This window comes from Octodon degus, unplaced genomic scaffold (assembly GCF_000260255.1).
Source record: "Octodon degus isolate 3935 unplaced genomic scaffold, OctDeg1.0 scaffold00033, whole genome shotgun sequence".
NCBI lineage: Eukaryota > Metazoa > Chordata > Mammalia > Rodentia > Octodontidae > Octodon > Octodon degus.
In genome coordinates, this window is record NW_004524609.1 from 823,577 (window position 1) to 836,874 (window position 13,298).

Below are 13,298 nucleotides of genomic sequence, written 5' to 3' on the forward strand. Positions count from 1 at the left end.
AAGCACAAGGTCCTGAGTTCAATCCCCAGCACTCAATAAATAAATAAATAAATAAATAAATAAATAAATAAATAAATAAATAAGATACATTCCAGCTGTGAATCAGGTAAACTTACATAAAGTCCCTTAAAAACACAGTAACTAAGTTAAACTGGCTTTTATTTTATTTATTTACTTTTTGGTGGAACCGGGGATTGAACTCAGGTCCCTGAGCTTGCCAGGCAAGCGCTTATTCCACTGAGCCATCTCCCCAGCCCCTAAACTGGCTTTTAAATGTAGGTAAAGCAGTAACATTAATAGTATTTTTTTTTTAAACATCCTACACTCTGATAAATATACTAGCACAGGGAGAAGGGTTGAATTACAAAATTAGTTTAATTCAGAAATGTATAATTCTAAAAGAGTCTCCTATTCAGAAACTAGAAGGTAAAAGAAAGTTAATCTTACATGAAGTGAATTCACTGCCACTGATCAACATCAGAAAATATCTGCTAACTTTTCTGTTATATACCTGTGCCACTAGGAAGTAAGCTCTAAAAAGGGAAGGCTTGGTTTTGCTCACCAGTGGGAACATGGTAGACAATCAGAAACTCTGCTACATACAATCTTCCTGGCAGATTTCGCTCTCAAGATGAAGATGTCTGCTCATTAGCAAACACCATGAGGGTACACATGAGCGAAGACCCATGTGGGACCCACTAGCCAACAAGAAAGGGAGAATCGTATGTGTATCCCAAGTTTGGCAGAACACCAGCATTTCTACTTCCTAAAGTCAATTTACTTATCTTATTTTTCACACAGTTTACTTTTGCATGTCTAGATGATTCTATTCCAGAAACTAATATTGAAACCAAAGAATCCTTCACACCTCTTTTTTTTTTTCTTTAATGTATTTGGTAACAGGTCTACAGGGTCTCACTACATAGACTGAACTCCGCAGAGTAGTGATCCTCCTGTTGCCAGCCTCCCAAGAGCTGGGATTACAGGCGCGCACCACCAACACCACGCCCAGTCTCAATCGTCATCTCAGCGTGTCCTGGGGACAGGGCTGGCATGGGGATCAAATTCTGGCCACTGCACTCTGCCTAAGCAGGCACTTTAACCTGCTGAGCTATCTGGCCGGCCCTTCATGCCTACTCTTTCACAAAATTCTTTTTTTTTTTTTTTTCTTCTCACTAGCACATATTTGTTATTCATATTGATCACATTCATCACAGGGAATCTGTACCTATACTCAATTGTTTTTAAAAATTTTGTATTGTACCTTCAAAAGCACTCAAGTTTTTATGTGTAGATCAGAAGCTTCACTAAGTCATATTAATAAAGAAAAAATGCAGGAAAAGGTCATCCCTAATTCAGAGGAAGAACACAGATTTTCATGGAGCTGTGTACACATCCACAGCAAGCAAAGTGTTCTGAGCTATGGCCATCTAGAGCATGGCATGGTGTGGCAGACACCCCCAACACCTGACAGTGATACACTGTTTCCTTGCTTTCTTGTTACTAATGCTTCAATCTATTACAAAAATACTGAGATGTATATGACTTAATAAAAAGTTAAGAGACTCAGATGTCAGTATAAGAACTTTGCCAAGTATCTTAACCTTTTTTTACTTCTGCTATAGTATGTCAGTATTTCAGGTAGTTCAAGATGATGAACCAAAAAAAAAAAAAAAAAAATGATGGTAGGAGTCAATTCTCATAATACTTTCCTTTAAGAAAGATCATGGAAAAACTGCGTATCAGAATAAAGCTACCAAGTACTGAAAATTCACTGTTCACATCTGAATGGTCCCATAACAATCTTTTTAAAAATTTTTTATGTATTTTAGTACAGGGTCTCACTACACAGATTGGACTCATTCCCTTAGCCCTTCTTGTTATACTCTTAAGATTCTCCTTTTCTGCCAAACAAGCTATTTCTTTGCTCTTCTATAGCAACATTCTTTCAAAGCATTTTCTGTAATAGTTCCTTTGATCCACATTCTGCCTCATTTTCTCCTGAACCCAGCCCATTCCCACCAGGCTTTCACTTTCTATCAAGTGTAAGTAACTGTTACCTTTATCTATAAAACATTCAATTTCTTGACCTTCATCACACTTATTTGGATTTCTTTCTACTTTATCAGTCTTCCCAGACTGTTCCTCATCTTTCACACTGCCAACCCCTGGAATATCTCAAGGCGTCTTCCTCTGCTTCATCTCTGGAACCCTTTCCTAGCGCTACAGGACATACACAACACAGTTAATTACTTGTCTTCTGCTGAGACGATTATAGGATGAGTAAGGATTTTTGTTTTATTTAGTACTGAATTCTGAGTACCCAGGACAGATTAGCTCATTTTATTGGCATTTCAGATAGCTCAGTATATAGTGGATGAATGAAAGAAAAGTCACCAAGTAGCGGTGACTTTATACTAGAAACGCTGGCCAAACACATACATATGCAGACAGATTTCATTTAATCTCCAACCAGCCATATAAGATGTCTGAGGCTTTGGTGAGGAGCAGGAATGGAGTGGTTTGAACATTAAAGTGAGTGTCATGGTTTAAACTATGTGACTTCTGAAGTTAATGCTCTTAACCACTATACAGTAGGTTTGTTTTTTTTTTTTAGAGGCTTTATTATTTATTTATTTAGTATGTGTGTGGCCAGCTCAGCCCACCAGGGGGGCGAGGCTGGCTGGCATGTGGTGCTGGGGGATTGAACCGCGGTCCCTGTGCTTTGCTTAGCTTAGCTTGTTCTGAGTAGGTGCTTTAGACCACTGAGCCTTCTCACCAGCCCCTATACAGTAGTTGTTTCACTGGAGTATTACTCCTTCATTACCTTACAAATAAAGCTAGCTCTGCTTATCTGAAGACTCAGCACTCAAAAACTCCTACTGGCTGTGAGCTAACCTCCACTTGCTTTATGAAGACGAACGTTCAGTAACATCAATTCAGAAAATTTAAGGGAATTTTTTTTTTTTTTAAACTTTCAGGGCTGGTGAGATGGCTCAGTGGTCTAAAGCACCTACTCAGAACAAGCTAAGCTAAGCAAAGCACAGGGACCGCGGTTCAATCCCCCAGCACCACATGCCAGCCAGCCCTGCCCCCTGGTGGGGGTGGGCTGAGCTGGCCACACACCCACTACAAATAAATAAATAAATAAATAAATAAATATAAATTAAACTTTCAGCCTTGCCATTTTCCATGCAAATAGTGCAGGTAGGAAAACACTCCCCTTCTAAGTGTTCTTGGCAATACTCAATCCTTTTGCGCCTGGTGTAACATTTTTGAAATGCCTATAACAAGAGAACATTATTCTTCCTCTTCAAATTCTTGTTCCTTGCATATTTCTAGGTAACATGTATGCATTTCGTGCAGAAGTTAAAAAAAAATTACAATCTTTGGCATAAATGAGTTACAAACCTTCAGTCTCTCCCTTTTTATTATAAAGCTCAAGCCAGTAACTTCCAAATCTGTCTGGGGTCACCTACTTGTTTTTGGAGATTTTCAAAAATAAGATTTTCCATCCTCAACTTCAGAAGAGGTGTGTCAAAATCTCTGGGAATCCTAGTATTTTTAAAGTACTAGGAACCAATTTTTTAAAAATAACACAATAACTGAACCAGGATCTCTAGGAGCTCGCCAGGAAATCCTAGTGGTTAACTAAGTTTAGAAAACACATGGAAAAAAAAAAAGAAAGAAAAGAAAACACTACAATGAACCAAGGTTGGCAAGAGACTAATCCCACTCTCTGAACACTTGGCTCACTGCTTGATAATGACCAAGTCTCACGAGTACTGACCTTCTTGGAAAGAGGAACAATGCTGTTGGGTCGAACAAGCCTCCGTTTCTTACAGCTTAGTACAGGACGTGTTCGGGCGGCCACACAGGTGCCATCAGATGAAACTAGATTCAGTCGCTGCCTTTTATGTAGCTGTTCCTCAGCATCAGAACTGTCACCTGGAACATGGTCTGCCAAGACAGGCTGAAGACTACAGAAAGGAAGAAGAGTACATGCTACTCAGAAAATACAGGAAACTAAACCTGGTTGAAGCTCTACTATTTCCATTTTTACAATATATCCAAGTGTTCTGTAGAAGCAGGCTAAGTTAGGATAACAACATCTGCTAACCTAAGTGTAGGTGCTAAGTGTGCATTATTCATAAGGTTTTAGATCACTCTGTTATTATTTATTATCATTATTTTGCGATACCAGAGATTGAACTCAGGACCCTGGGCTTGCCAGGCAAGTGCTTATTCTACTGAGCTATCGCTCTGGGTCCTCATACTTTTTTTTTTTTTTGCAAATCACTCTGTCTAAAAAGTGCAAAGGTCAATAAGTGCACTTAAACTCTCATAATTAAATGTTTTGTATAATAGAAATGACTAAAGAAACTGCAACTGGCAAAAAAACTACGAATTTTACAAATGTTAATTGGCTGTTTTATCATCAGTACTCCTTTGAATCTTTTTTCTTTTTATATGTATTTTATATGTATTTGGTACATGTATTCACTACACAGCTCAGATTCAGTGGATTCTCCTGTTTTCAGCCTCCCCAGTACTGAAATTACAGACATGCACTACCATGCCCCGTCTTGGCAGCTGGCTCAGCACACCCAGGGGCAGGGCTGGCACAGCACGTGGTGCCAGGGATAGAAGATAGGGTCCTGAACTCTGCCTAAACAGGCGCTTAGTTCATTAGGCTACCTCGCCAGCCCTTACTCCTACGAACCTTGAACTCTAGGGATCTGTTCATAACACCCACTTGTATAAAGACTACATGAACCCTACTTTTATAACTGTTTATAACATAACCTTTCAGGAGTCCATCTGTCCTACAGCCAAGGTGCTTATTATATATCTTTTTTTGGGGGGTGGGGTGCTCAGCCCATGAGGGCGGGGTTGGCCCAGTTATGTGGTGCCAGGGATCAAACTGAGGTCTCCTGAGTCTGCCTAAGCAGGCGCTTTAGATCCCTGAGCTATCTCGCTGGCCCCTAATATGTATCTTTGATGAGTTCTTCCAAGATTATTGTCAATAAGGGTGGTGTACAATATTCTAGGGCCTTATATTTTCTCCATGTCTAGTCCTTTCTTGGCCACAGAAATAAGAAAGGAAAACATAAATACATTAACTAAAAATATATCTGTTAGTAGGAAGCATGCAAAATATTAACAGGAGTTAAGCTTTCTGCTTCTTTAAATCATCCTAGCTGAAAATATCTAACAGATCCAAAATGACCTTGTATAAGATGTAAACCTTGAAAGTAAAAAGGGTAACACTTACGTGTTAATGACCCCATTAACAGGTCTCAGTGCTCCACATGTTTTGGTAGACAGTGACTCTGGAATACGTCCAACAGGGGGACCATGGTTTTCCAGTGGCTGAGAAACAGATTCAATCTGAGTAAGAAGAAAAACAAAACATACATCAACACTTAACAAACAACATTGGCTGAAAGCAGCCCAATTTCAATTCTACAAAGCACCTGCGCTTTCTGATGACCAACCTGAAAACAAAACAAAATTTGTGACTGAGGAAAAAAGAAAGTAAGAGAATTAGCTTCGCTTGGTGGAAAGAGCTTCAATATTTTTATTAGTCTAAAAGTAGTAAACGTTACTAATAGGAAAAATGACCTCAACAATTCTATGGAACAGAAACTTAGCAACACAACTATATAGTAACATGAAGTGTTGGTTTACTAAAGGCAAAGGATACAGTAACATCAGTATCAATACAACTAGGAGGAAATTTAAATACGGCAATATTTGTTTATATGTATATATAGCACACTATTCTTTGATAGAAGAGGCAAAATTAGAATCTCAAATAAATCGAATCATCTGACACTATTTTAAAACAAAATATTAAATGAGGTATAAGAAGATGAAAAGGTTTGTATTTCAATACTCGTATCAAATTATGTATTTACTAGGCTCAAATAGCACAGAAATTCTGAGTATCAATCATATGTCCTCTCTGAAGGATAGGCAACATGTAGATGCAGCTATTCATTGCTTATAAAGTTGCTGAAATACCACAGAAAAGCTGTAACCTTTGTCTCAAATTGGCTTTGGGATATTCTGAAGTTTGTCCTATAAAAGCTACCAATGTATTTCAAGACCAGTATATTGAGGATGACATTCTATTTTTAAGTTTTGCTGAACTTTTAATCTTCAAAATATTGAGGAAAACTACCAAAGATTTGCAGACCTGAAAATAGTCACAGACAAGTACCAAGAAAGTGTAACAGATTAGAAAGATGGGTTTAAACAACTTATAATTTATTTAGAGGCCAAATCAACATATATGAACAGGTAAGGTATGTAAGTAAACTACAAGTGAACACTGGGAGAATATCTTCCATGCCACACACACTGTACATCTACTAAGCCTTACTAATTAAGGTATCACAAATACTTTTATTAATCAATCAATGCTACCAAAATTATGGTAACCTTGGCTTTCATAATCCTCTCCTCACTAAAGCAGGCCTCTAAGCAATTACTTTAGAGCAATCTTGCCAAACTGTTTTTCCTGAATGAAAGAGCCAGGAGCGCAGCATAAAATGATTACCACATGATGAGATTCAAGCATGCTGGTCACAGAACCTAGGCACCTGTCTGACTCACTACTCTCTCCTAACCAGTGAATATGTGATAAAGAACCCTTGAAGGAAAACTAGCCAACAGGATGAGGAAGGTACATTTTTCTGGGTTAAAGAGCCAGTGTCTACTACATTTACTTCACCAAACGTTAGAGAAAGCAAAACAGAAAAAGAGAGATGCAAAAATATGCACAATAAATTAAAATCTAGCTATAATACAAATGATCATGTACTTTCTATAGTTACTCAAAACTGTCATACCTGTGTGAAATAATAATTTTTAAAAAGCATCAAATTTGCTTGGCCTGAATGAAAATTGCTCAGTTTCTGTTGGTTTTCATTTTAGTTCCTACAAACTAAAACGAAAACAAGCTAATTGACAATACTCAACTTTTATTACACATGTTTAAAATAAGTTAGTTTTTGAGTTTGCATGAATTATCTCATGTCTCAAGCACCTCACATCAACCATGTTGATTATGGTCTTGCATAAGCCATCAAAATACTGCTGGCCTACGCTGGTCATTTCTGTGATTAGCCTTATAGCCAGGAAACTACTAAATTGGGAGTGGAAACTTGTGAAATTCTACTTTCACCAAGTTGCTTAGCTGGGTCCACTCTCTGCACCTGTAAAAAAGGGGTCATGTGCCTCCCTTCCCTAATTCCACAGGTTAATAACAGAAGAAAATCTACTTCTGACAGAAGAAAGCCTAACTTTTAACCAACACAATTTTATTACACATCCAATGGCTCCTAGTTAAAAATTTATATTTACTAACTGCTGAAAATTGGTACCTAGGGTCTAAATGATAGCACTCACAAAACAATCTCGTACATCATTATTGCCCAGCTTATCCACCCATAAAAAAATCATCTCAGTTTGTTTCATTTTGTAAGTCTTGGGGATTGAACCCAGGGATTCACGCATGCAAAGCAAGCACTCTAGACCTGAGCTACAGCACCATTCCTTTTTTTTTACTGAGATAGTCTTACCACATTGCCTGCGCTGACCCCTCAAGTTGTACATCTCGCCTCAGCCTCCTGGGTACCTGGGACTGCGGGCAGGTACCACCACACCTGGCTCCAATTTACCTTATGGATTTAATTAACCAGTATTAAATGCTGCAGGCCAAGCAGCTCTCTCGCTCCTCTCTCCCTGCCCATCCCAAAGCTCTCGTCAAGCATCACACCATTCCTCACCACTAATGACTGTAGAAGTTCAAGGAAAACAACTGATTCTTTAAGCAACGGTACGAATAACTTATCTTGGGACTGTTTATTTACTGAGATGGGATATTGTTCCACAGTTGAGGTTGGTCTTGAGCTCATTATGTAGCCCACTGATTTTCCTGCCTTGGCCTCCCAAGTGCCAGGGGCATGTTCCATCACACCCAGCTTCTCAGACTTTAAAAATAGAAGTTTTTATTTTTAGCATGTTTTTCTTCTAAGAAACCATTAGTCCTTCGCATAATAGTTGTTTCATCACTTTCACAAAGTAATGAGTATGAAAAAAGCTCATTTTACAAATGGACAAATCATGACATTGTCAATAACCATAGAAGCAAAGCTTTTGCTAAACAAAACTATTAAAAATAATAACAAAAAACCTTAGCTGGGGCATGTTGGCACATACCTACAAACCCAGCACTGAGGAGGCTGGGGCAGCAGGACTATTGTAAGTCAGGCTACCAAGAGAGCTCAGGGCCAGTGAATTACATAGTGAAACTTGTCTCAGGAAGACCAAAACAAAACAACCCTAACTCAATTTTGAATCTAGGCTTTAAAAAAAAAAAAACACTTAAGAAAGGATTCTAAGAAAATATTCACATATTTGTTCATCTTTGCATAAGAAAGGATAACCCAAAAACAAACGTGATGGAACACGAGGTAAAGAAGGGAAAAACAGAAAAAAGGTAGCAGGAATTATACCTTTTTCTCTCTTAGAATCATAGTAATGTTCTACAATCTAAACAAAAATTTTTTGTGACTAGAACTGAAATACTACTATAGTTACAAATGAATTCAACACATTAAAAAGTTTATCAACTACAATGAAGGATATGAGCAAAGAACCAGTGTAACTCCAAGAAAGTGTTTCTCACAGGATGTAAACTATGAAATTGGGTCCTGGAACTGGACAAAAAAATTTATCACCAAGCAAAGGGGAAGGTTGTTTTGGACTAGAATGAACTCATGGTGTTTTTGTTTTGTCTTGCTATGTAGTTCAGGTTGGACCTGAACTCAGGATGATCTTCCCTCCTCAGCTCCCAAGTGCTAGGATTACTGGAGTGGACCCTCATCCCTGGCTGCATGATTTTTAAGATAAACAGATGGGTACATAATGAAATATAAGGGGTATGTATAAGCATACACACATTTTCTAGCTTAAATGTTCTGAAATACTGGCAGCCATAACAAAAGAAGCTAGGAACAAACTAGTATCAAACAGACACAATATAAAATGTGCCCTGAACACCTGGTGTCAGGATGTGAATACTGAAAAGCTGAAGGCAACATCGTGAAAGGATACAAAGAGGCCACCGTGAAACAGTTCTCAGTGCTCAGAGAAGAGTCAACTATAGTAACTGGATAAAAGTAACTGATTATAATCCAAAGATCAAAGCTAGTATCCATACATCCATTCTGCCATGAACAATGCCTGAGAAGGACAGGGTAATAGTAATAGCTCCTCCTAATAGAAGTCTAATAAATCCCAAAGAACAGTAAAATCGCCATTCCCTTAGAAAAATTGTTCTAGGAAAAATCCATCAATGAATAATAAAACTGTGCAAGTATAAGTAACAGTATTTGCATAAAATTTTCCATTATATACATTAGAACACGAAAATTACTAAATTAAATCCCCTCAGGATTTACCCTGAAACCCTGTGCTGCAATTTGTAGACCCTTTGTCAGTGTCAGCCATTAACTTCAAGTTAATTGATTGCACGTACAAAGCAAGCACCTTGAAAATAAAATACATCAATATTTCTGTATCAAAAGATGGATACTGACAACAAGTGAGAGGATTACAAATATGAAGACCTATAAATAGTATTTTATGGTCAGGTTTTGTAACCAAATGAATCTCAGACAGAACTTGAAGGGAAAAAAGTATTTGGTTCTCAGAGGACTTAAATACTACTCTAACTTTAATAAGAAACAGAATGTGCTTAATATATGCAGAAGGATCACATTAATATTCTTAAGAAACAGCATTAATACTGTTTGAAACTATTATACACTACAAGAGCACTCCATAGGAAAAGTTTTAGAAACCTCACATGGCACTTAATTGATATACCAAAAACATGCCAAACTGGGGGGGGGGGGGGGGGCTGCTTAAGTCATGTATTCCAGCTCCAATAACTCAGCTATCATCCCCATGGCAAAGCTTTGGAGGTGCCTGATAAACAACCTGAACTGTGACTTAAGAGGGGAGCAATAAATTATAAGTAGAAAATACTAAAGGAAATAAAATAGTGATGAACTCATTGAAAATCTGTTACCATAGCAAGAGTGAGGCCCTAAATTTCTTGAGCTATGAGACAGAGAATTAGGATTTAAGAAGTTTTCTATCTTAGCACAAGCCTCCATACTTCATACACTGGTCGTGCTTATCCAGACCAACTCAAGACTTACATCGTTTCTGGAGAAACCCAACGTGTGTCCTACAGTGCCTCCTCCAAGCAAACAAGGAAGAGCACAGTGTTTGTAGCAGAGTAACACATCACTTTGGGTGGCACTGGGGATGGAAACCAGGGGCCTCCTCCTCCACACCAAGCTGCCTCCCTGGCTCTTTTTCTCTCTTTTTCCTCTTTCTTTTGAGATAGGGTCACTCACCCTAAGTCACCCAGGCTGGTTACATACCTGTGATCCTTTTTGCCTCAGTGTTAGGATAATAGACGTGTACCGCTACATCTAGTTGTATCAAATTTTTAAAACAAGAGATTTTATGAAGTACTATATGTGACACAAAATCCTTCCCCCTCAAAAAAATCTAATCATGTAGAACATACTGAACCACATATAAATCCTAAATTAAAATTTTATCATGCCATATTTTATTTCCCAGATTTTTATTGCAAAGTAAAAAATTAGTAACATTTGCCTGGCAAGCATGAGGCCCTGAGTTCTATTCCTGGTATTCCCCTCCAAAAAACAAAATTAGTATCAATACTGACATTTATCTAAAAACGGTCTAGCCAATAAAATATGTACTTAACAGAGTGGTTCTCAAACCTCAATGGTCATTAAAATAGGTGCTGCTTTTTTATAAAGCCAATTCTGGAAGAACCCAATGAGAAAATATCAAACTAGACAAAGCAAAACCTGACAGAATTAAAAGACCATAAACAGAATTAAACAGAGGATATATACAACAAACCAACTAAATCTAGCAGACATAAATGAAATCCCACCTAACAAGAGCAGCACATGCATTCCTCAAGTATATAGGGAATATTTTCCAGGACAGGTCACATGTGTCTATGAAATAAGTCATAACACATGTTTAAAAGCAATCATGCCATCTTCTCTACCTACAACAGCAGGAAGTAAGAAACTATTAACAGAAGTGAAAATGGAAAACTCACACATTTGGAAATTACAGCCTTAAATAACCAATGGATCAAAGACACAAGGAATTAGAAAATATTGGGGCGGGGGGGGGAGAGGAAGACAGGAGGCAGAGGGAAAAAATGACACCTAAAGTGGATTCTTAGAAAAGGTCAGAAGAACTCACAAGTCTTTACGTGGATGGGTAATAAAAACAGAAAAGGAATTAATAAAAAATGGAAGAGGAGGGCCCGCCAGTTAGCTCAGCAGACTAAACAAGTGCAGGGATGGGGGTGTGACCACCCTGCCCAGCGCTCATGCCTGCCCTGCCCCCAAGGCATGCTGAGGTGGTGACTGAGATTGGGCGTGGTGGCAACACCTACAATCCCAGAGCTCGGGAGGCTGAAAACAAGTAGATCACTACAGGAGTACAATTTATGTAGTGAGACCCTGTAGACCCTGTACTAAATACATTAAAAAAGAAAAAGAAGAATACAAAGGGGGACATATTATTAATTCTACAAAAACAAAATGGGAGTATAACAGCCTTAACAGCAACTACACACCAACAAACTGGAAGAAATAAACAAATTCCTAAAAATACAAAAACATACTAAGGCTAACTCAAGGAGAAATAGGCTAAATGAACATATCTAAAAGCAGAGTAGATTAAATCATAAATCAACATCATCCACAGCCCTGCACTGTATTTGTGAATGAATTCTGCCAAGCATTTTAAGAATTAACACCCCTCTTGAACTTTTCCAAAGGAGCGAAAGAGGTACTTTTTTTTTTTTTTTTTTTTTTCATTTTTTGTGATTTACTGAAGCACAAATAAACATGCACACAGGCCGTCTACTCGTTTTCTTCACTGCGCAGCCTGGCATTGGGATTGGTAACTCGGATGGCTAGCTGGGCTGCTCTTTCCACGATGGCCTTGCGGTTCTTAGAGGAGTTGTTGTGAGCAATCTCTGCACAGTAAGACTTGTTGCACATCAACAGCACCTCCAGCTCCTTAACACTGTGCACCAGGAACTTCCGGAAGCCACTGGGCAGCATGTGCTTTGTCTTTTTGTTACTTCCATAACCTATGTTGGGCATCAAGATCTGGCCCTTGAACCTCCTCCGCACCCTGTTGTCGATGCCTCTGGGTTTCCGCCAGTTGCGCTTAATTTTGACATATCGGTCTGACTGGTGCCGGATGAACTTCTTGGTCCTCTTTTTGACTATCTTGGGCTTCACGAGGGGTCTGAGGGCCGCCATGGTGCCAAGAGGGAGATGGCTGCCACCTCCGTAGGCAGCGCCGAGGAAGAGAGAAAAGAGAGGTACTTCTTAACTCATTCTATGCAGCCTATCTTTCCTTGATGTCAAAGTCAGACAGAGACACCCTGAGAAGAAAGTAGCATCCCTCAGGGACACTGATGCAAAGCATTAAATACTACACGAGACAAAATCAGTAGTCTATTAAAGTAACTATATAACGTGACAAAATGAGATTTATCCCTATAATGTAAGGGTGTTTCAACATATAAAAATTATCAACTGAATATACTATATTTAAATATTTATAGAATGAAGAAATATACCATACAATCTCTCAGATGATAGATTTAACAGCATTCAACACTGTTTCTTGATAAAAACACTCAAGCCAGAAATAGAAGTAAACTACCCGAGCATAATAAGAGTAGTATGTGGCAACCCAACATCCTGCTCTAACTACTTCCAGTCAACACAGTACTGCAAGGTTTAGCCTGACCAATTAGGCAAGAAAAGGGAGTGAAAAAAATAGCACCCAAATTAGGAAAAAGAAAAAGTAAAACCTGTGTGTGTGTGTGTGTGTGTGTGTGTGTGTGTGTGTGGTTTTTCTGTTTGCTGGTGTTTTGAGACAAGGTCTCACTAGGTAGTTCAGGATGGCCTCACTGGATCCTCTCAAGTGTTGAGATTACAGGCCTATGCAACCACATCCAGCTCTTAAAATGCCATTTCAAAGATTGTACAGGGCTGGGTATGGTGGTGCACAACTGTAATCCAAGCACTGGGGAGGCTGAGACAGGAAGTTACTGAGTTTGAGACCATCTTGGGCTACAAAGCAAGTTCAAGGCCAGCCTGAACTACCTGAAAAACATAAAAAAAAAAAAAAAA

At 38.6% G+C, this 13,298-nt stretch overlaps 1 protein-coding gene and 1 pseudogene across 4 annotated transcripts in view; both read right to left on the reverse strand.

Moving 5' to 3' along the window:
- Positions 1-13,298, reverse strand: part of Kansl1 (KAT8 regulatory NSL complex subunit 1) — a 180,402-nt gene that overhangs the window by 39,999 nt on the left and 127,105 nt on the right. For all 4 annotated transcript variants that reach the window (XM_004629994.2, XM_023713979.1, XM_023713977.1 and 1 more), the window contains 2 exons: positions 5,276-5,391; positions 3,791-3,980 (listed from right to left, as the gene is read on the reverse strand). In XM_004629994.2, coding sequence (XP_004630051.1) covers positions 3,791-3,980; positions 5,276-5,391 — 306 coding nt within the window. The remainder of the gene's footprint in view (positions 1-3,790; positions 3,981-5,275; positions 5,392-13,298) is intronic.
- LOC101579414 lies at positions 11,994-12,431 on the reverse strand (annotated as a pseudogene).